The following is a 22,994-nucleotide window of genomic DNA, read 5'->3' as shown; positions in this document are numbered from 1 at the left end:
ATGAAACAAGAGAGAGCAGAAGGCACGCCCAAGAGATCTTTGCGTTGATGCGACAATATTAAATGTTGGTACATCGGACATCGTTGGTCATTCATTTCAAACCGATAATGGGTAATGTGAAGCAGTATACCTCGCCACAATGTGAGAGGTTATACAGGATATGAGAAGAGAAAAGAGTAGAGACTCAAGAGAAAAGAGCTCTTTACAAGGTAGTCAGCAGAAGCAGGGCAAGGGTGCTGAGAGCCCCAGCCCCATGTTTGAAGGCAGCCAATCGAGGAGCTGCACCAGTGAACACTGGCGATACACCCTCTTGTGTATGGCTAGGTACCACCGATCCGGATAGGCCACTCGCAGAGGGCTGAACGAGGAGTGTCGACGAAGGGCGAACATCTGCGGCTCCCGCAGTTCCAGGTTGGCTGGGAGGTGCCTGACTTGGAGATACAAGAGCAGTGGATGTGAAGTGAGGGATCACATTCACAGAGGTCGAAGATGCACCAAGCCCCGTGGACCCTCCACGGACAGCATCGACACCCTCAGGATTGCCAGGGCGGGTGCCTGTCGCCGCTACGACAGTGCTTACAGGCACTGTGATAGTCACCGTAGTCGGCGTCGGCCCGCACTCGGTACAGACAGAAACCGTGGTTGTCCAGCCAGACAGGGAACCTGAGACAGCGGTCGGTGATGTCTGCTCCGATGAAGAGGTGATAACTGGCCGAGTCAGAGTGACTGTAGTCGGTGTCGCAGCACAGTGTGTGCAGACCGTGACCGTCGTGGTCCATCCCTCGGGGATTTCAACAGTCGTGGTAGAAGCCTGGGAGGCTGAAGCGCCAGTCACCCTGACGGGGGTAATGGCTGTGTCAGCACCTGGAGAACCTGAGACGCCAGGGACTGTGGCGGGGGCAGTAGCAGTAGCAGTGGCAGCGGCAGCAGCCGTGACAGGACAGTAGGTGGTCGTGTAAGTCGTAGTGATGGTCGTAAAGCCCTCGGGACAGATATCAATGTACGAGGTTACAATAATTGTGGTCGTAGTCGCTGGTTCCAGCGCAGATCCGGCGGAAGACACAGAAGTGGCTCCAGGGCCAGCAGTGATACCTGGGGTAATGACAGTAAAAGCAGCACTATCAGTGGATGTAGCACTGATGGGCACTGCTGTTGGCTTGCCTGTCTGGTCTGAAACATTGCTGACAGCGTGAGTTGTGCCCGACGAAGAAGCCGTGCTTCCTTGGCCAGACTGATTTGGGACCGTCAAAGTGTTTGCGCTCGCCGTGGAGCTCGTAACACCAGACCCATGGGGGTTTCCTGGATTCGCGGACGAGGACGCATCGCTACCGGAGATAGGAATACTGGTTGCACCTGCGCTCGAGGAAGACTCCGTGCCCGATGTAGTGCCGGCGTGCGAAGCGGTCGACACCAATTGAGTGTTAGAGAGAACCGAGCTTGGGATCGTTCCTGAGACCGATGGAACAGAGCCCCCGGGCTGCACTGTCGATACCGTCGAAGCAGCTGTGCTGGGTCCGATGGACGGGCCGGTGAAGGTGCCGGTCCCAGACGCGACGACTGAAATTGACGACGTGACGGAATCCACAACGGAGCCCGAAGAGAGAGATTGACTATTAGGAATGGTAGTCTCCACACCAGAGGAAGCAGAAGCCACGATGCTAGAAGCCCCGATAACCAAGCTCGAAGGCACAGAGACCCCCGAGGTGACAGGTGAGCCCGTAGAAGAAACCGGGGAGCTCAAGACCAGCGATGCAGTAGACAGTTGTGGCGCACCAGGGGACACCTGGCCGGATGCACTGGGAATGATGGAAGAGCTCAATGTCTCGGAAAAGCCTGGAGTAGCAATGATTGAAGAGGATGGCCCGGGAATGACAGGTCTGCTCGTGACCACAGAGAAACTAGACACCGCAGGAGGGCTCACCACAGAGGAGCTATGAGAGCTGGTAGCCAAAGACGATATGGCGACAACGGGACCGGAGACCAAAATCGAGCTGGAGGACGCGCTGGACGCGCCAGGCACACTAGAGACGACAGGACGGCTTGTCACAACAAGAGGGCTAGAAGCCAGAGACGAACTTGATGCAACAGAGGAGCTAGGAATCACAGGCGAGCTAGAGGGCACAAACTTGGTTGTAATAACGGGTATAATAGAGGTGATCGGTGAGCTGGAGACCACGGAGGAGCTGGTAGCCACAGAAGAGCTAGGTGCCAAGGGGGTGTTGGGCACCACAGGGGAGCTGAATGAACCGGAGGGACCTGATACTGTAGGTGGTGTAGAGACCACGGAAGAGCTAGGCACCACAGAACTGACCGACACCACAGGGGTGCTCACGCCCGTGCTGACAACGGCAGAGCTGCTTGTTACAACAGAAGCACTGGAAACCACAGGGCTGCTGGACACCGCAGATGAGCTCGAAACAACAGAAGCAATGCTCGACAGGGCAGAAGATCCCGAGCTAACAGAGTTAGACACCACGGGGGCACTAGACACCACAGAAGAAGTAGACACCGCCGGAGGGCTTGAGACCACAGAATGGCTTGAAATCGTGGACGTGCTAGAGGCCACAGTGGAAGTAGACACTGCCGAGGGAGTAGAGACAGCCGTAGGAGTAGAGACAACCGAAGGAGTAGAGACAGCCGAAGGAGTAGACACAGCCGAAGGGGTAGACACCGCCGAAGGAGTAGACACCGCCGAAGGATTAGACACCGCCGAAGGAGTAGACACCGTGGAAGGAGTAGACACCGTGGAAGCAATGGGCGAGACAGAAAGAGTGGACACCGCAGGTGTGCTTGTGGCAGTGTATGAGGGGGATGGCGTAGGCGTGCTGCTAGAGGGTACAGCAGTGCTTGTCTGAGGAGGAGTAGGGTCAAGAGTCAAGACAATCTGCTTCATCACGTCGGCGAATGATTCGTCGCCGAATTTATTCTCGTCCGAATACGTCGCTTCCCAAACCATGATACCACCAAAGGTGTCTGGAAAGCGCGCCATATACTCGGCAACCAGCGCATAGGCCTCCACGGGGGTAATGTAGTAATCGGAGCTGGCGGCAGCACTCGTGCTGCCAGGCAATCCGACATATAGCTTAGCGTCCGGATTGCCTCCTGCTTTGATGACATCCACCCATTTGTCAAAGTTGAACCCATCTACCGTGCCTTCGACGTAGTCACGGGCGGAGCAGCCCTGAGTATTATAGAACTGCACCCAAATAAAGTCGAAGTGGGCGTTGGCAATCGCGTTGTCAAGTTGCTTGTCAGGGATCGAGCATTGAGGCGCACCCGAGATATAGAAGTCACGACCTTCCTGTAAGGAGTAGTGATATCTCAGTCGGTTGACCATTGTTGCGTAACCTTGGAACATTAGAAGTGAGCTCTGAAGATTGCGAAGCCTTAAGAAGCTTACCGTAATCGCCATTGTGCTCAATGTCAAAGTCGAAACCATCCACGACAACATCACCAAAAGGGCGAGGACCATTGTTGGACACCCAATCGTCGGTCTTGGGGCCAAAGGCACCCCATAGGAAGTCGGCGAAGTTATTGGCAGAATCCTCTGATAGAATTTGCTGAGTGGCGGGGTAAGCACCACCCAAAGACAGGAACACTTTCTTGCCCGCAGCCTGGCAGATAGGAATGTCTTCCACTAGCTGGTGGCAACCTTTGAGCAGCTCTGTTGTTAGGTTGCCAACCGTGTAGTAGGTGCCATCGCACTGATTGCCGAAATTGCTTCCTGGCCAACCGGCAACGCCTTGGTCAGGAAAGATATTGACGAAACCAAGGTTGATGATATCCAAGGATGTATCTTGGCAGAAATGGCTCAGACGTTGCTGATCGGTTCCTTGGCCCTATTTTCAACGGTAAGGAATCTGTACCATTTCCAATTATGTAGAGGCACATACATAGTAGACAGCAACATTCGACCTCGATTGAGGATCGAAAGCAGAAACAAAAGGAGTGACAGCTGATACAGCAGCGAGGACGGTGACAAGTTGGGACACCATGGTGAAAGAATGTCGACTGGTGGAGACCAGAGAGCCGCTCAAACCAGTAGAAATGAAGGTCGGATTGGTTCAAAGAAAGGACGCAGACAAAAGTCCGCTGCTTGGATGGTCCCCGCAAAAGTAGATAGAGAGGGATGACACGAAGAACATCTCAAGAAGGGGGAAAGGGCAAGGCGAGGTAGAGTTATAAGTGCGAGCTTGCTCTGGACCTTAGCCTCCTGCGACAGCTTTCTAGGCTATGTCTGGTTCGCCATTGGCCACGATGCTGGTAAACTGTTCATCGCACGAACACAGCCGAAATTAGCATGCGGAGTCAACGCCTTGGCGGGTGCAACCACATGCCTGGACTGCCTGCTTGAGAGGTCCTAGTTCGGTCTTCAGTGCTTATGGGCTATGCTAGTTGGCACCTTCTTTGGGAGACTAACGGCCACGCCTAACCCCTAGGTCCCTTTGCAAGGGAATGGAATAAAACTAAAAAAAATCTTGACCCAGGCAAACTCCGTCGGGGAAAACGGATGGATGCCGTGTGGTGTAGCCGGAAAATAGACCGAACATGATGGTCAAGGCAGCAGCAGGCAACAGACTGCACTTCCGCAGTACTTGCCTGTAGAGCCGCATAGGTGTCTAACTTTTTCGGCCATATTAGCCTCTGGAAAAAGTGGGCGAGGAGAGCCAAGCAACGCCGACTTACCATTTCTCAAGCCTCAAGCGGAGAGTTTCCATCATCTTAGTCCCCATGTGCTATGTACACAGTAAGTTGTAAGAGCCCAAGGAGGGGCAGATGGGTAAGAGCTGAGGGTTTCCACGGTATCTAGCGCTAGTTCGCTGAGATCCATTTGTGGTTGGAGCAATCCATGATGGATTCAATCATAGCTCGTCGCCAACGCCTGTACTGTACGTATGAGAAAAGGAGTGGCTCCTGTGAGCGGCGGATAGTTGTATTGCCGCTAAAGACATGACCTGGGATGACAGGGAAAAGGGAAATTGGTTTGGAAGCGAGCGAGCAATGCGAGGGTAAGTGGCGTATGGACCCTGTGGATAGTGGCAGTCGTTAGCGTATAGGATGGTTGGAGGTTGGAGGGAAGTCTTGATCTCAAGTCTCCAGAAGTCCAGATGAATACTAGCCTGGAGAAGTGCTTTTCAAAATAGGACTAGCCTGGGTCACGGGTCCATGTGGCAGTTACTGGAATAGGCCTAGTGAGGGAAGCGAGGTCGGCCAATTCTGACTCAGGCACACCAATGACAGCGGTTCGATAATAGATACCAAAATGCTAAGCAACTAGTCTAGTAGTCAGCCTCCATCCGTGCAAAACTACGCGGACCCTCCGCCGCATCCGGTTTGGTGTCCACCGTCTTTGGGAGGCTTAGAAATTTATACGAAGACCCAACTGGAATAGCGGTAACATCCGTACACTTACAGTTACCGAATTATCAGTCATCTGTCGACTGTTGAGTCTTGACTTTTGCCTAAAAGCTCGGTCCTGACGTGATCCGTGGAAACGATCTGCCCCTGAGCCGGACGATGTCCGGAGATCACCGGATCATCCGATCGACACCACCCTGGTGGCCGTTGATATTCGCTGTCAGAGAAACTCCGATCAACAACATGTAGAGAGACTAAAACGTCCCTCAGACTTGAACAGTCAATGGGGATTCACAATGCGCGTATCTTGAGCCGGGTTTACTCCTTGCAACAGTCGAAGACACGAGCAGGAAAACCCCTCCTCGCCTCCTTCTGTCTAACTTTGCTAGTCATACTTCGGCTATGTTAGCTTAACCAGAACCAGCGGCGCTAGGCCCCGATCCAGAGTGGGCACCGAACGAACACCGCCCACAGACCTACACCATGACCAGACTAAGTCACTAACAATCGCCTTTCACTTTCAGGCTTTCACACGGCCCCATTCCCGATTAATTAGAGAGGGTCCTTCTCGCCCAGCCCTACTGGATCGTGCGGCGGATAGTGCAATGAACTAGTGCAATCAAGTCCCAGCGCTAACCTCGACTGATTCCTGCGAAATACCCGACCTCGCGCCGTGATATCCAGTCGCACTCAACTGTTACGGTGGCTGCATCGATGAGGAGATTACATCTGCACAGACACACATCAAGAATATATTATTGCCTCGCACCAGGCCGAAATATCAACTGACCGGTGCCCCTGAAGAAGTTTTCGCCAGTAGCCTGCAGTGTCACTCCCAGCAGCGATGGACTGACACGGCCGATATGACCGCTACTCCCGCCGACTCTGTATACTGAGCACCTTTGCTTTGAATTTGTGCCACCAATCCTGGCGCATGTACATTTGCCCCATTCGATGCGCTTGTAATCATGCCCACAAATTTGGAGTGGGCTTCTGCTTCTTTGTGATCTAGGAGACCCTCATTCCCCTTAAACAAACGCTGAGTCCCAAGGCTCCACAGCCAAAGCCTTTCACTCACCTCAGGAGCCCCAGCACCGTACTATTTGCTCTAGCACAACAGCAAAAAGGGACCGGAGATCATCCGCCGTACTAGAAGTGTACTAGTCTACGTCGTACGTTGGACAGAAGCTGGATTCGGGTGCAACAACCGAAGCCACTGTGGCTGCCCGGGGAGCAATTTCCGCTGCCATTTCCTATACCATATTTACTGAGTGGGGATACTAAAATTTGAGCCCAATTGAGCTCTCCAGCACCATACAAAAAGAGTAAAAGGCTGACTATCAATTACTTCACTGGCCGCAGCTTCCACTTGCCGGTATGCCGAGGTCGGTCATTATCTACGGAAGTGAAGAAGTGCCCCCGGCCAAGGGGGGTTGCGGTACAGAACAGTGAGCCTGGAGACTGTATTAAGATCGAAAAAGCAACGAAAAATCCGACGTGGTGTCTGAGTATAGAGGCACGATATGTCAGCGCTCTGATGTGCAATAGCCGAACCCACAAATGTTTGCATCAGGATGCAAGGGATACTCATGCTGATGTGTTTTGTCTCCAATGAGGGGGTACAGATATGACTCTGGAATTTGACTTGTCTTCAACTTCGGAAACCAGTGGGATCCTATTGTGCTCGAGGGTCTCTCCGAGTTATCATTACGTGTAGCCGATCGTGAGGAACCAACACGACTTCTGCTGATCGATGTCCATGTCGATCCCAGAGATTGTACTTGAGGCATCTAACGGGTATTCCCAGCATTCTTTGTTCATGCATACCAGTCACACCATTGAGCAAACACCATCCATACCTTTCAGATGTAACCTCAGGTTTGACGATCCCGAAAGTCCGAGAGATTAAGGACTCCGGCCCCGAGATTGGCCTGGTTCACGCATTAACAGTTCTTTGCCACGAAGGTGGGACAGAACCTGCATATAAGGATGTTCAGGTGCAGCTAGTAATTGGAAGTTACGCCTGTTCCCACTTTAGCACAAGCAACACTGATGATACACGCACAACCGCGTGGAGCAATCCCTATTGCACCAGTTGGGAAGGGTTTTAGACGGCGAAACTAGATTGCGTGGAACACAAATGCTATTTAGCGATTGGTCGGACTTAAGACAGGCGACACAGGAGTCTCAAAGGAACGTAAGTCGTGGTCCCTATGATCCATGATCTGACGGATAGTCTCTGGAGATCTTAGTAACCCACACGAAAAGACATGAAACTGTGCCCAACATATTGCATGTTGTTTCATGTGGCACCATCCCAGGTAATGTAGAAGACTCGCAGCGTGAACATGTCCATTCATCAATGCTAGATCTTGGCGGAGATTTCTAATATGAAGAGTCTATTTGACAGTGAAACGGGGCTAGGTACAACAAGACTAGCCGATGCCTACTTGTGCTCATTCCAGAAAACCTCCTTCAACAGGTCGCACATCAATGTGATGGACCTTTTCCCCTCCTTCAGAACAGCGTCCATGGCCAAAAACGGATGGGGCATGCCCTTCATTATCTGCAAGTCCACCGGCACGCCTGCCTCCTGTAGCTTCTGCGCATACTGCTCGCCCTCCGTCCTTAGCACATCCAATTCACCCACCATGACCAAGGCTCTCGGCAAAGCAGACCAATCTCCAGTGTAGAACAGCGGACTGGCCTCCGGGTGCGCCCAATCTTTCTGATTCGGCAGGTAGTGTTCGCGGTACCAGAGCATCTTGGCTGCTGGTAGAGCCGGGGTGTGTTCGTACTCGCGGTAGGCGTCGTTGGTAGATACGGAGGCGGTGTTGTCGGTCACCGGCACGGACAGTAACTGAGCCTTGAAATGAACGGGCGGTGAGAGTGTAAGAGCCTTTTGGGTGATGATGCAGGCTAGGTTTCCGCCTGCGGAGGAGCCTCCTGTTGCGAGAGTCTGAATGTCAATGGGGAGATGTGTCGGACCGTCGGCCAGCAGCCAGAGAAGGGCTTCCCAGCAATCATGGACGGCGGCGGGCCAGCGATGCTCGGGAGCGAGACTAGAGGGTCAGTCAGGGTGCGATTCTCTCTGCATTGGACACATAAATGCTTACCGATAGTCGACAGTCACTACTACGCACCGACCTCGGTTACAGAGGTTGGTGCACACCGGATTCTCCGTATCGATGTTGCCCAGCACCCATCCGCCTCCGTGGTAATACAACATCAGCGGCCATCCGCTCGCTGGTGCTGTGCCTTCAGGGATAAAAGCGCGCAACGGGATTTCAGGTCCCTCTGTGACACGGCGACCAATGCGCAGGTCGACTGTTCTCCCGACGGGGAGCAAAGGACCTCCGCCGGGGATCAGGACACCGCTTGTACGAGAAGCCTCCACCGGTTGGAGATGAACTTGTTGTTTGTTGATTACATGCGTATTATAGAAATCCACATATTCTGGGTCGAGCTTGTTTATCACGGAGGCATGGAGAGGGTAGGGTGGGTGGTCGGCCGGGCTATGACTGATGGACATTGTGAATACGTTATGACGAGTGCTTGGGAAAAGGGTACATGCACTAGACGCGTGGAAGTTGGCGGGGGAATAAGACGAACTTTATAAATACTTAATGCTTCCACTTATCTTGATGGACAGCAAGCTCGTGGTTGCATGAAGGTTGCAATTTCGAACGCAAGGGAGCCAGAGAGGAGTAGAGCAAGAGCGGGGGTGAAAACACAAGCCGGTTTTTATCAGGGTCTCTCTCCTCACTGATACGAGCCAGCTGTTCACCCCATGCCTCTCCAACATGGACAATTTGACCGAAATGAACCATACAGCAATCCGAAGCCTTGTCGGATGTGCCCAGTGGGCTTCGACCGACAACTTCCTTCTCGAGCTGCGAGCTGGTGGCATCATGGAGACAACCCAACAACACCGCTGCGTGGCTGTCAAGACCCTGCTTTGAAAACAGACGTGGAGATCGAATGCATGGCCCACCTGTAGCGGGATATGATCAACGATCCACTATCTTGCCGTGTCTGACAATTGCTAATCGCACCCAAAGTATTCCGAGCGGTTTGTCGAGCATATTTGTACTGTCGAGCCTCTCTCGTAATGGTTGTAGATGACGGCTGTATCTGTCGGCTGTTATCGGTCTCGAACCTCATTATATCATATCTTATCGGGAGCAACCTGAACCTACAGTACTCTGTAGTGCACAGTAATTAGTAGCAGATAAATTACCCCTCCTTCTAAGCTGCACCTTGCAATTGTCTTGAGCCCCACAGGAATTGATCACGTTCCGACGATGGCTAATTCAGCTCCGAGATTGGAGTCCTGTTGCAAGAAGGTGTAGATGAATGGTCTGGCTGGTTGACTGCTGTTCGATGCGATAAGATAAGCAGTCTCCGGAAGAGTTACAGTACAGGCTACATACATCCCTGATGTGACAAGAGAGAGTATCTATCTAGTGATCTGTTCGATGATCTAAAGCCAATACGCTGATCCAAGGGACTCATTCTACGCGGAATTAAAACATCCATAGTTCTTCAGAAAGCTGCTGGTGGCATGGAATTCCGTTTGCCCTTGCAGCCATCCATCCTCCCAACCTCCCCCTTTTCTCCCTCAGTTCTTGATAGAATGCGTGAATGGCAAATCAATGATAAGAAAAAGAAACAGTTGCTGGATACTAGCCTGAGTGCCTGAGCAGCACAGCAAGCCCTTGCCCTCCCCCTTCTTACGCATCACGTGCCAAGCTCTTTCCCTCCGCTACTTCTCTCCCTCTCCCGGCTCCCTCGCAATCCATCCTCTTCTTCACATCCCTAGAACATCCCCGGCGAACGGCCCTAGATTCTGTTTCCCATCCTTCATTCAAGAGATCGAGGTTGTCTCATTGTCCCTGTCTCAATCTCTACCAGTTTTTACCTATCGATCACTTAACCCACACGCGATGACGATAACAGTATCATTCGCAGGGTTGTCTGTGTAGAGCCAGGTGATGTAATCCTGCGCATACGAAGGGGTTGACGATGTCTACGCTCGATCTTGGATCTTGATGACTTGTAACCTTCATTGAACTAACTCACGATAGACCCTGAAGCTCCTGAAAAATGTAATGACTAATCATGGACAGCTTCTGCTGGAGTCCAGTTAGTTCAGTACAGGAACCGCCCTCCCTTCTCGGCCGGACTCTTCTTAGTCTACATTCCACACGATGAGACTATTGTCTCTTCTACCCAAAGAGAGGCCAGAGGCAGTCTTCTTGCAATCTAGCTGCTCCCCTCCATCTGATCGGACATGGACATACCGACTGCCCATCCATTCCGACCCCTCTTCGCTCCGCGTCGACGCGCCAGATGTTTACCATTTTCTCCCCATTTAGTTCGCCGTAGCCCTATCTTAATATCTTAAGTGGACTTTCGCCTGGTGGTTGAATTTCTTTCACACCTGTCGGCACCTGTCGCCTGATGTGCTGCTAGAGCTGATCTGATCGCATTGACTCTTAGGTGCCTATCAATGCGTGAATGTCCAAGCTTGATTGCCTCGACGTGTTGAAGCTGTGCATCGCAGCCTGCTGCTGCTCTAACCACGAACCCAGCCATGTTTAACCACTACGTATCTGCCAGCGCAGAAGGCGCGTGGGTGAAACGAGCGATCTTCGTCTCTCTGTACGCCTTACTGCTCGAGTCTCTCATCGAATGGGGGATTGTGATCTACCTTTATGTTGAACGACATGTGGATGCGAAAATGACTCCCAGTCTGATACTCGCTCTAGCAGCAGTAAGTCTGAAAGCACTCTCTTGAATGATGAACGCTAAAACCGGGAAATAGTCCTTCTTCATTGTGCCGCTTGTCGTCCTACACAGCTTCCTTGCCTGGCAGTACAACAAAGTAGCAAGGTTTACAAGCCAAAAGGCCATGCTGCGGATCGTTTGTAGCTGGGTGTTGGGGGTTGCAATTGTGATCTCCATAGCCGCCGTCGCTACAGGCCTGGTGGTTATATCGCAACATCTCCCGTGTCTAGCCGAGGAAGGCAACGGCAGTTTCTGGAAGATGGGCGTAAGCTGTGCCCTTTATCGTGCGTCCATTATCGACTCGGTTGTTTCAGTGTATGCTATGTCCCAACTTCGCTTGTGGTTACATTTACTGATCAAGCTGCAGTATAACATTGTTTCTCTTCTTTGGCTTCAGACAAACCTGCGGACGCCCATATGAGGTCTCACTACTGGGCATGTATACACGCCAGTCTTCATTTTCAATCTGCGATGACAGCATCCTCAGCAGCTGGAGCACAGAAAGTGACAATAGCCTGAAGAATGACATCTATCATGTGTGTCGGCGCCCCGACATCACATATGGCCGAGGGCTCTATATGTCATCAAGTGATAACACCATCCCGATGTCCGCAAGCATTGAATACCCGAACATTGTCCACCACAAATCCCACCCAGGGTTCGAGGCGGAGTATGACTCGGATACAACCGATTTGCTATCGGGTACTACCCTTTCACCGCAGGAAACTCTTACGAGGAAGTTGCCGGGCGTGATGACTAGCTCGGATCTCCTCTCGTGCGTTTCGCGCACGCCCACCGCGACAACATTTAGCTCTTATGGTGACCGTTCTAAGCAAACGGCTCCGGTAGAGTTACCAGGGGCATCGCCTTCCACTTTCGGACACAAGCGGCAAAAATCCTCCGCGTCGTCTTTGCGCCGGCTGCTGCCCAAATTATTCTCACAACCATTGTCAGCAGACCCTCAAATACGTGCGCTTGCCGACGCGACTACTGAAGCAGATGTCGAAAAAGAAGCCTTGATGGCTGGACGCCCACCAACCCCGAAGAAAGAGTATGCCCCTGGACATCCACTGGCCTCAGCTCCTGTGGAAAAACCTTTGCCAGCCATTACAGCCGAAGCTCCCACACTCGAAGCAAATCAGCTGCGAGCAAGAGCCCTCACACGATCTGTGACCATGAACTCAGCCGATGCTCCCGAAGTCCTCGTGCCAGAACCATTGAATGTCCGCCGGTCCAACACTGCGCATACGGCTCCTGTTCCCAGGAGCGGATATATACCGTACCAGGGAGCTTTCACCGTAATCCCTCCGCACCCAACAGCGCGCCCAGGCCTTGCCCAGGCCTCTAGCTACAGAGGTGTACCGATTGATCGTGAGGCGGCCAGCCGGCAGAATTCCAGACGGAGCAACCGACGACAGAGTCAGGTGTATCAGTTCGATTCCTCCCAAATTCCGCGGCATACCCAAAGCCAGCACCAGCCTCATCAGAATCACTACGGTCGCCGATGGTACCAAGAACACAACCGCCGCGTGTCTTCGTCATCCCGTGGAAGCGACGCTGAACTGACCTACTCAAACCTGCGCCGTCCACGCAGCAATACATATGGCGGTCTCGCTTCTGCGCCCAGCAGGCTAGACAGTATCCGTGAAACGGGCACATCTGTTGACGAAGCCCCGGAGAGCTACCTGTCTGAAACAAATGCTTATCGCGACACGACTCGAACGAATAGTGTCACTGGACACTAGAGCCTGCGGGACAGGCTGTCCATTCTCATCCAAGGGCCACCGCCTCTCTAATTTTCGATTCTCCATATACATTTTGTATCCACCGGTCTTTCCAAACCTTTTCTCGTCTTCGTACTTCTGAAGCTCACGACCCTCAATTGTATTTGCTGCTGATTTGTTATACCACGATTTGAGACAATTAAAAATACCATGCCTAATTCTTTGATTTGCACGAATGGCAACAAATACATTAACGGATTTATCTGCTTTAGCCGAGCGCCCATCCAGCTCTGCTAACAGAAGTTGAGAACATGGCGACTCTTGTCTGTACACGCGAGATGCAATCCCTTCCTTAATTTCTGACCGTAAGTTGCCCTTTCATGACACCGTAAAACCCATCCTGAGCACAAAGATAGCAGGGAATCATAGCGAAAGCGAAGTAAAAAATGGAGAAAAGGACGCAAAAAAGATTATCAAAAAGAGAAACCAGCACCGTAAACACGAACCATGAAGCACCCCGTGAAGCTGTGATAGAAGGCATTCCATTCCCATCGTGCCATTATAACCGAACCCAACCGAACCCAACCTAACCCAGCCCTATCCAATCCAATCCACACCCGTATCGTCCATTCAGGCTCTCTTCCCAGATCCATCGTTCTTTGACAACGACGGGACCGAAGCTGACACCTGCCCTGGACTCGACCCGCCATACTTATACTGATACCCCTGTTTCCGCCTCCCCTTCTCGTCCACTCCCACCGCAGGATTCTCCTTGTTGCCACCACCACCACCACCGACTTCCTTCTCTCCCCACGACCACATCAGCGCGCGACCCATGCGCTCCCGCTCCTTGAGCAAGAGCTCGACGCGCCGCTGCCACTCCTTCTCGCGCTTCTCGACCGAGCGCGCGATCCGCTCGTCCACCGCGGCGGCGGTCTCCTCCTTCGTCGCGAGCACGGCCTCGAGATGCTCGACCTGGAGGCGGAGGGCGCGGTTCTCACTCTGGAGCCGCTCGCGCTGCTCGCGTAGCGAGCCCACCTGCGCCTTGTACCGGGATTCCCGGTGCTCCGTGCCCGCCAGCCGCTCGCGGAGTTGCGCGAGCTCTGCGGCATGGGTCGCTTTCAGAGTGCGGAGTTCGGACTGGGTTTGTTCGAGGAGTTCTTGCTCCTTCTGACGTTGTTGTTGTTGTTGCTGCAGCTGTTGTTGCGGGACGGGAGGGGAAGGCGGGGGGCTGAGTTGTTGGTTCTGCAGCTGTTGCTGCCGGGTTTGTTTCTTCTCGTCTTCTTGGTGGCGTTGTTGCTCCTTCTGCAGGCGGTCGATGGTTTCGAGGGCTTTGGTGCGCTCCTCTTTCATCTGGGTCAGTTCCTGCTGGGTCTTGGTGAGGTTCGAGCGGAGGTCGTCGGCGCGCTTGCCGAGGCGGGTGCTTTCGGTCTCGATGGAGTGGATGAGGGTTTGCGCTTCGGCGGCCTGGTCCTCCGAGCGCGAGAGCTGCAGTTCGAGCGTTTTCTTGGCCGAGTTGGCCTCGGTGAGTTCGGACTGAAGTTTGGAGAGTTCGTCTCGGAGGCGTTTCAGCTCTTCGTGCGGGGATGGGTCATAATCCTGGTTCTGGTCTTGACTCTGTTCTCTCGGGCCTTTTCTTGATGAGCCTGGATTCGAAATCCGGTTTCCCGGGCTGGGTTGGCCCAGATCTTTGATCAGTTCGAGAATTTCGGTGTAGGTGTTGCCGCCGGATTCGAGGGGGAGGTCAGCGGCCATGGCCTTGAGCGCATTTTCCTGCGCGGTAACTTGGGTCTGCGCGCGGGTGAGGTCGGCTTCGAGAGTGCTGTTTTTTTCCTCCAAGGGGCGATTCTTCGTTTCGAGGGTGACGATTCGTTCTTCTAGAGTCTCGTAGGCTTGATTGACGTTCTCGAGCTCCGTGTCTAGCTTCTCTATTTCGAGCAGGTGACTGCTGATTTGGGCTTTTAAGTCATCGACTTCAGTGTTCTTCTCTCGAAGCTGCTGCTCTTTGGCGTCGGTGACTTCCTTGAGCTTCGCGATCGTCTCGTCCAGGGTTGCATCGCGCTTACGCAGCTGTTCCTGGGTTAGATCTAATTGCTGCCGCAAGTATGCGATGGTGTCGAGCCGCTCTGCATCGAGATCCGGGTGTGATGACCCACGGTTCTGCAGCTCCTTCTGCATATCGTTAATCTGCTTCTGAAGAGCGCTTAGCTCGGAGGCATTGATGGTGGACTTGTGCAAGAAGGTCTCTCTTTCTTCGTTTTGTTTCTGGAGCATGTGGACTTGCTCCCGCAGTATTGTTTCGTCAGTGCGATTGGCGTAGAACTCGTCCAACAAAGCCGACTTCCTCTGCAACTCGCCCTGAAGGTGCTTGATTTGCTCGCCAGCAGATGCTGCCTCCAGTACGCGCCGACGACCCTTCTCCAGCTGCTCATTACGGTCTTGAAGCTTGTTTTCGAGTTCAAGAATTTGTTTCCGTAGATCTCCAGCCGTACTTGGTTCTTGTTTGTGAGGGGAAGGGGTCTTGTGTCTCCGCACTGACGGGGTAGTCGTGCTTGCTTCCATCTCATCGTCCGGGTCCTCTTCGATATTTTCCAGATGCGTGGCATCCCTGTTAAAGCCACTGGCGCGGCGCAGAAACTGCGATGGTGTGGACATGTCGATCGGTGGGCCGAATTCGCTGTATTCGCCAAGCTCGGGTTCAGGTTCGGGCTCATCCTCAATAGCAGGCTGATACAATTGAGAACTCTGCTCGCGCTGCGGCGGTCGCGTATCTTGCCGCTGCTGCATCCGTTGGCTATTTTGCCTGCTGTGGCCTCGCGGCTGGGCAGGGGATTCGGGTAGCGGAGGCAGGGGGTTTTCGTCTTCCTCCTTTCCCAGGTGGCGCAGCTCGTGTTCCTGCTCCTCCAGATCATCAAACAGGGGCTCCAGCTCCGACAGGTCGTGCCCATCATCCCGGAAGTCCATGAAGTGCTTATCCTCCATGGTATCCCCGTCGCCCATCAAGTATTTCTCCAAATTCGCCGTGAAATCCGCTGGACCCCCGACCTCCGACAGATCGTCTTCATGCGGAAACTTGAATTCCGCAAGAGGATCCATATGGTCGTCCAGTGCTTGGGTACTCGGGTATTGGCTGAAGTCGACACTGTATTGCGCCAGGCGGGCGTCGATGTCGTTCGCGGCGCGCTCGAGCGACGACGCTCGGGAGGACCGCGGCGAGTAACTCTGTTTTAGCGGAGAGCGGGCATCATCGGCGTGGGTTGTGGTCGCGCCGCGGTCGACAGTACGAGGGCTCTTCGCGCTGAGGGGAGAGTAGCTCTGCGCGTTCTGACGACGAGAAGGAGGAGACGAGGGCATGAAGCGAGGCGTCGCGAGAGTTGACGCGCCCACAGTGTCGTGGGTGGTCGTATCGGCCATGCTGGGGGTGGGATTGTCCTCGAGGATATCGAGGCAATCAATATATGATGAAATAATAAAACAGGCCCCAAGTTCACCGAGGTATCATGGCTTGATGAAGTTATTACATAGACCAACAATGCAGAAGTGAAGCCAGAGTCGTTGCAGGAATGAATGAGTGAGTTATCGCCGGGGAAGATGCGATAACAAACACCAACTGGTCGGGTAAACACCGATCGTCAGGCACCAGGGACCTTTCTGCCTGTCGATTCAGGCTTCACATTATAATGTCCGCGATTGTCAGCAGTTTCACTCAGCGAGCCTGCTGATCACATCGCACCTCGATTACAGATGATTTCCTATACCGCAAATCGCGAGTCACAATGAATTTCCCGGGTCACACCTGCAGAGATCGTGCTCTCATGACAGGTAACTATCAACGTAGAATGGAATTGTCCTCCAACCATCTGCTCGAGTATTGTATTGTACGGTATTATAACTTACAAATGATATGACGAGCAATGCATCACGTGTCAGCTCTTTGCGCAACTGGGGGGTGTCTTCTGAGCCTCTTCGGCGTGATTCTCTTCGTTCCTATCTTTCGCTTCTAATCTTGGAGCATGGAGCAGTCATGGTCGACACAAGATACCATATATGAAGGGCTCTGGCTACCTACACCGGCGGCGGGGCTGTTAAGGTGGGCTATTCTTCTTCCAGACCGTCGCCGGCCGAATCCAGCACTGCTCGCTTCCCCCCATTTCCCCCTCACCCGACCGATCACGGCGACCTTCTTTCCCTTCCCCCCTCCTCTTCTGCTATCCCCAGGCTCGAGATCTGCGTTCTATAGTGGAACACCACTCTGCGCCTCGCTCCCTCTGCCACATCTCTGACCATGCCTCCCGTACCTTCGTCGTCCGACCGGTGTCGGGTAATCTTGTACCATCAGACTCTTTGTCCCAATGGAGGCCAGTATGTCTCTATGCTGCCATTAGTCCGGAACAACACAGGCGTGACGCACATCATCCTCGCAGCATTTCACCTGAATGCAGACCCGGAACACATTACACTGAACAATGACCCCCCACAACACAGCATGTACGACGCCCTATGGGCCGAGGTGCCCCGCATGAAACAACACGGTGTCCGCATCATGGGAATGCTCGGGGGCGCTGCGCAGGGCTCGTTTCGCTCCCTAGATGGAGATTCAGAGAAATTTGAGCTGTACTACCGACCCTTGCTGGCCATGATCCGGCGCCATGGATTGGACGGGCTAGATCTCGATGTGGAAGAGGAAATGTCGTTGACAGGGATCATCAGACTTATTGACCGACTCAAGCTGGATCTGGGAGACGACTTCATTGTGACGCTGGCTCCAGTTGCGGCTGCCATGCTGGGCCTGGGAAACCTGTCTGGGTTCGACTACCGGGAGCTGGAACAACAGAGAGCCGCAAAGATCGCTTGGTACAACACGCAATTCTACAACGGGTGGGGACCCGCCGATGACCCTCGGATGTATGCTGCTATCGTCGCACAGGGCTGGTCCCCAAGCCGGGTGGTGCTTGGACTGTTGACCAATCCAGGCAATGGATCGCAGGGCTATGTGCCCCCCGGAAAAATCGGACCTATCCTGGCCATGCTGATTGAACAATATCCTGATTTTGGGGGCGTCATGGGCTGGGAATATTTCAACTCGAAACCCGGAGAACAGGAGCATCCGTGGTACTGGGCAGCGGAGATGTCCCTGAGTATGCACATGAAAGATCTCGTGGATGCAGCGCGCCAGCTCACTTCAGGGCCAATGACCAGCAGCCTGATGAACGTGCTTCGCGATATGATGCAACGGCAATAGACGGGGAGACTTGTAGAGTAAAATATGACTATAAACATGTGTATCCATCGCTCCGCTGGAAGCTTATAGCTGCACGTAAAATGATCTGCTGGCTGATGGAATCGAGATGGAGAGACGCACGGTGTCTCTCCGTGTCCGAGCGTCAGTTCAGTCACGGGAGAAGAGGTGCTTCGGTATGTCGTCATCGTCGACTTCTCCGCCGCCGCCGGCTTCTCCTCCTCTACCTACCACTCAACGCCCTTCCATTATTCATTATTCTTCGAGCTGCGACGTGGACAGCAGCAGATTTCACCTCCTGGGAAAGCTTACTGGCCTGGCAATGATTACTACCTGCTGAATACCATCGAAATCCATCCCGGCACCATGGTGTCTGTCGCGCGGATTGCCGCTGCCTTGAGCTCCGCAACGGTCCGGGCTGCGGCCTTCTTCTTCCTCCGCTGGGTTCGTTGATGCCATGGCCTCGCTGCGAGATTATCCATCAACTCATTCGTTGTGTGATTCTCCTAGATCCCCGGACACCACTTCCCGCCTCTGATCTTCACAGCATTGGCTGTGTATCTCACTGCTGTCGTATCGCTCCTTCGATCGACTGAGCGGAGTACTCCCACCGACAGCAATACTAAAGAATCTCCAAAAACCACAAGTTGAGTGACCACACAATTCAAAATTGCCAGCGGCCTTCTGACTCGCACAATCAGAGCGCACAACACCACGAAATCGGGATCATGTGCTCAAGACGTTGTTCACTGGCCTGCCGTCCGCCAGCTTACCACGCTCGACGCGGTTGACTGTTCTCATCAACATCGGGCTTGCACTGCTCACTCTGGATTTCATGCTGCGTGGCCTGGTAGTGTACCCCAGCGCAGATGTCACCTTCTCTCGAATCGGTTATGTCTCACCAACGACCGCCAACCTACTGGTTCGCGAGCCCGACCCTGCACAGTTGCCCCTTGTCATCTTCTACCAGCCAACAGATACAGTGGACTCGACACAATGGACGGAAGAGGGCATGATCTATGCCCTAGACAAGTCAACAGACTACACGACCACAGTGACAATTAAAGGCCTGAAGCCGTCGTCACCATACCGCTACTCCCTGTCCAACAACCTTACAGGCTCATTCGTCACTGCTCCGATGCCCGGCACCAAACAGGCAAACCGCCTCAGCTTCCTCACCTCAAGCTGCATGAAGGCGAACTTTCCCTACAACCCGCTGTCGCATCCACTGCGCATCCCAGGAATCGAGATGATGACGGACACAATCAATCGACTGCCATCGTTGCTGCGACCAGCGTTCATGCTGTTCCTTGGCGACTTCATTTACGTCGATGTCCCTCAGCGCTTCGGGTCATCCGTCTCGCACTATCGCAGCGAGTACCACCGCGTCTACTCATCGCCCTCGTGGAACCGCCCAGAGGATAGCACGCCTGCCATCGACCTGCCTTGGATTCACACTCTCGATGACCACGAAATTGAGAATGACTGGTCGAAAGGCAACACCACTGCACCGTACCCCGCCGCGTTCGAGCCCTACATCCATTACCATGTCCGGCCCAATCCGCCCATCCCACCCGTTCCCTTCGCAACGCCTGAGAACACGACCTATTTCTCCTTCATCCACGGCCCCGCCTCCTTTTTCATGCTCGACACCCGCACCTACCGATCGGCCCCGTCGCAATACAACTCCACGATCCTCGGCTCGGCCCAGCTCCAATCCCTCCTCGCGTACATCGCCCGCCCCGAACCCAGCGAAGTGCGCTGGAAGCTCATCGCGTCCAGCGTCCCCTTCACCAAGAACTGGCGGGTCGGCACGACCGACACGTGGGGCGGGTTCCTGAACGAGCGGCGCCGCGTGTTCGAGGCGATCTGGCGCGCCGAACGCGAGCTCGGCATCCGCATCGTCCTCCTCAGCGGCGACCGCCACGAATTCGGCGCCACGCGCTTCCCGGACCCCTCCCTCGATCTGCCCGCGAATGAGCTCACGCCGAACACCGCCGGGGAAGGTCTGCACGAGTTCTGCGTCGGCCCCCTCAACATGTTCTACCTACCCGTGCGCACCTACCGGCAGACGGACAGCGACGACGTCACCATCAAGTACATTCCCGACGGGAACACCAAGTACGGCCTGGTGGACATCGAGGTCCGGGACGAGGCGGTCGTCGACGCCACCAGATCCGGACACTCCGTCACCGTGCCGAGCTCCGTGCTCACCTATTCAATGTATGTCGATACGCATCTGGTCTGGCAGTACGAGCTCAGCGTCCCCCTGCCCGGATACGAGAGCCGGGTCGCGGAGGCGGCGGCGTGGAAACACCCGCGACTGCCGCCGGGAAAGCTGCTGCTGGACACGAGGGAGGAGCAGAGCTGGGACGCGTGGGCGAAGGGATGGGTGGGCCGAGTAGAGGAGACGGTTGATTTGGTCAGAGATGGTGTCTTGCAGGTAGTGTATCATGTTTTGGATGTGATTCAGAAGAAAGAGCGGGTGGATTGAGTTTGCTGTTGTTGCTACTTCTTGAAGCTATGATCTTGCAGAAGAATTTTCTGGTTATTAGGCAAACGCAAACCATGCTAATTGGGGATGAGTTCAGCAGTTGGAAGTTCGCCAGAAGAGGGCTTGGATTGGGAGGTTATAGATTGGAAATCCATATGAGTGAGCAATCTACCGCTATTTCGGGGATGATGTACAAGATACATGATTACGAGCCCAATCTGGTCAATGCAAGCAAGCCTCATCTATCATCAGATTATTTTGGTATGAAATTGGGATGGAATGAATCAACAACCCGGTGGAAACCAAGAAAAAAGAAACACGCCCAACACCATAGTATGCTAATACAATCGACATCGACATCAGCAGTAAGCCGTGGCTTCCGGCGGGGGAAAAACAATCCGGAGTCATGAAAGGAAGAATAGCGAGAAAGGATCAGATATAGACAAGAAGGGGCGAAGAGGATAGAAGGAAATTGAGGGAGAGGGTGGGTGGGTGGATGGGAGCCAGTGGAAAACGAAGAATGGGGTTGAATGAGGAGGGAGGGATTGCAGCAGGATCACCGGCCACGGCCTCGGCCACCACCACCACCGCCCATACCACCCATCCCACCCATCAGCCCGCCCATCTGGCTCATCATGCTCTGCAAGTCCATACCACCCATGCCCGGGAGGCCGCCGCTACTGCCGCCGCCGCCCTGGCCCTGCAGCATCTGCATCATCTTGGCCATGTCGCCCATGCCGGGCATACCGGGGAACCCGCCGCCGCCGGCCCCGCCCATGGCGGCCATGCGCTTCTGCATGGCGGCCAGCTGGTCTTTGTTTCCGCCCTTGAGCATGTTCTGGGCGCGCTGCATCTGTTTCTTTTGCCCGCCGACGCGCTTGGCCATGCCGGCCATCATGCGATGTTGAGACAGAAGATCCTCGACCTCGCGGACGGTGGTACCGCTGCCGCAAGCCACGCGGACCATGCGGCTGGGCTGCTCGACGAACACCTTCGGGTCGCCGTCCAGCTCGACGGCAGTCATGCTGTCAAAGATGTAGATCATGCGGCGCAGCTTTAGCGAGCCGTCCTCGTCGTCCAGACCGGCGGTCAGGTTGGATAGACCCGGGATCATGCCGGAGAGCTTGGACAGCGGACCCATCTTCATGATCGAGGTGATGTTCTCTCGGAAATCGCGCAGCGTGTAGATCCCCTCGGCGATGTGCTTGTAGGTCTCCTTGGCCGAGGCGGAGTCCTTGGTGACAGCCTGAACGTGTTCGACCAGGCCGGCCATATCACCCATGCCCAGCAGCTTCTGGATGAAGGCCTTGGGCTCGAACCGCTCCAGATCCATCAAATGTTCACCGGTACCGAGGTAGATGATGGGGGTGTGCGTGGCGGCGACAGCCGAGATGGCACCACCACCCGCCGCGTGGCCGTCCGTCTTGGTGATTATGATGGCACCGAAATCGGCGGTGGCCTTGAACGCGGAGGACTGGGCCTCAGCAGCTTGACCGATGGTGCTGTCGAGGACGAGGATGGTTTGGTCCGGGGTGACGGCGGTCTGGATCTGGGTCATTTCGGTGAACAGTTCTTCCTCCTGCTTGTGACGACCACTGGTATCCACGATGATGATTTCAAAGCGCTCCTTCTTGAACTTGGCGACACCCTCCGCGGCCACGACAGCGGGGTCGGTCTGCGTCAGGCTACCGTAGTACGGGATCTTGGCCTTGGTGGCATTCTGCTTCAGCTGGTCGAAGGCACCCGCACGGAAGGTATCGGCACAGACCAGGGCGGTCTTGAACCCGCGCATCTGGTAGTGGCGAGCCAATTTGGTACAGGTGGTCGTTTTACCAGCACCCTGCAGACCGACGAACATGATCACGTTGGAGCGGCCCTTCTTGGGGCGGAACGGCTCCGCGTGCGGGTTCACCAAGGCGACCAGTTCATCGAAGACGGCTTTCTGGATCAGGCGCTTCTTGTTCACGGCGGGTGGCAGGGAGGCGAAGTTGACGCTGGACTTGATGGACTTCCGGAGCGTCTGGACGAGGCGGACGTTGACGTCGGCGGACAGCAGAGCTGCGCAGATCTCCTTGAGCATATCATCGAAAGCCTACGATCACGAAGTCAGCAGCTGAGAAGGAGTTGCACGGCAGGAAAGCCACACACCTTCTCGTCCAGATTGTTAGACCGAGTCAGGTCATTGACGGCGGCATTAATTCGCCGCCCAAGATCCTGAAGGACCATGGTGGGATGGGAGTTTCAATGGAAGTGAAGATTGAAATGTTCGTAGCAAGTCGCACAGTAAGATCCTCTCGAAAATATCAGGAGAATAGCCCGGAGCGACTGGGGAGATGACAACGGAAATATGAAGACAGCTGGAGGCAAGTTAGTTTGGATGGCGTTTGAC

At 54.2% G+C, this 22,994-nt stretch overlaps 7 protein-coding genes across 7 annotated transcripts; 3 read left to right on the top strand and 4 right to left on the bottom strand.

The window, feature by feature from the left end:
* Positions 1-18: 18 nt before the first annotated feature.
* chiA1 (class III chitinase ChiA1) lies at positions 19-4,230 on the bottom strand. Its single transcript, XM_025666861.1, has 3 exons — positions 3,894-4,230; positions 3,401-3,839; positions 19-3,348 (listed from the first exon to the last, which is right to left on the bottom strand). Exons 1-3 carry the CDS (start codon positions 3,993-3,995, stop codon positions 203-205), a joined length of 3,687 nt encoding a protein of 1,228 aa, XP_025531011.1. The 5' UTR covers positions 3,996-4,230; the 3' UTR covers positions 19-202.
* A 3,574-nt stretch (positions 4,231-7,804) lies between these two features.
* BO86DRAFT_416556 (alpha/beta hydrolase) lies at positions 7,805-8,890 on the bottom strand (the record flags this gene model as incomplete). Its single annotated transcript, XM_025674976.1, has 2 exons — positions 7,805-8,420; positions 8,475-8,890. The coding sequence occupies 2 exons, from the start codon at positions 8,888-8,890 to the stop codon at positions 7,805-7,807; spliced, it is 1,032 nt and encodes a 343-aa protein (XP_025531010.1).
* A 1,741-nt stretch (positions 8,891-10,631) lies between these two features.
* On the top strand, positions 10,632-12,917 carry BO86DRAFT_213371 (uncharacterized protein). The gene is made up of 3 exons (XM_025666860.1): positions 10,632-11,134; positions 11,186-11,463; positions 11,516-12,917. The coding sequence occupies exons 1-3, from the start codon at positions 10,955-10,957 to the stop codon at positions 12,891-12,893; spliced, it is 1,836 nt and encodes a 611-aa protein (XP_025531009.1). The 5' UTR covers positions 10,632-10,954; the 3' UTR covers positions 12,894-12,917.
* A 202-nt stretch (positions 12,918-13,119) lies between these two features.
* Positions 13,120-16,418, bottom strand: BO86DRAFT_356001 (putative spindle pole body associated protein SnaD). The gene has a single exon (XM_025669648.1). The coding sequence runs from the start codon at positions 16,284-16,286 to the stop codon at positions 13,503-13,505; it is 2,784 nt and encodes a 927-aa protein (XP_025531008.1). The 5' UTR covers positions 16,287-16,418; the 3' UTR covers positions 13,120-13,502.
* Positions 16,419-16,878: 460 nt separating this feature from the next.
* BO86DRAFT_386647 (putative class III chitinase) lies at positions 16,879-18,158 on the top strand. Its single transcript, XM_025671390.1, has one exon. It carries the CDS (start codon positions 17,158-17,160, stop codon positions 18,112-18,114), a length of 957 nt encoding a protein of 318 aa, XP_025531007.1. The 5' UTR covers positions 16,879-17,157; the 3' UTR covers positions 18,115-18,158.
* Positions 18,159-18,344: 186 nt separating this feature from the next.
* On the top strand, positions 18,345-20,838 carry BO86DRAFT_332559 (alkaline phosphatase family protein). The gene is made up of 3 exons (XM_025668784.1): positions 18,345-18,555; positions 18,622-18,757; positions 18,813-20,838. The coding sequence occupies exons 1-3, from the start codon at positions 18,478-18,480 to the stop codon at positions 20,603-20,605; spliced, it is 2,007 nt and encodes a 668-aa protein (XP_025531006.1). The 5' UTR covers positions 18,345-18,477; the 3' UTR covers positions 20,606-20,838.
* A 166-nt stretch (positions 20,839-21,004) lies between these two features.
* On the bottom strand, positions 21,005-22,942 carry BO86DRAFT_213296 (RNA-binding signal recognition particle subunit SRP54). The gene is made up of 2 exons (XM_025666859.1): positions 22,754-22,942; positions 21,005-22,697 (listed from the first exon to the last, which is right to left on the bottom strand). Exons 1-2 carry the CDS (start codon positions 22,829-22,831, stop codon positions 21,162-21,164), a joined length of 1,614 nt encoding a protein of 537 aa, XP_025531005.1. The 5' UTR covers positions 22,832-22,942; the 3' UTR covers positions 21,005-21,161.
* Between the last annotated feature and the right edge of the window lie 52 nt (positions 22,943-22,994).

The sequence above is a fragment of the Aspergillus japonicus genome (genome assembly GCF_003184785.1).
Source record: "Aspergillus japonicus CBS 114.51 unplaced genomic scaffold BO86scaffold_7, whole genome shotgun sequence".
Lineage (NCBI taxonomy): Eukaryota > Fungi > Ascomycota > Eurotiomycetes > Eurotiales > Aspergillaceae > Aspergillus > Aspergillus japonicus.
Note: the sequence above shows the minus strand (reverse complement) of the source record. Positions and strands in the feature narration are given on the sequence as shown.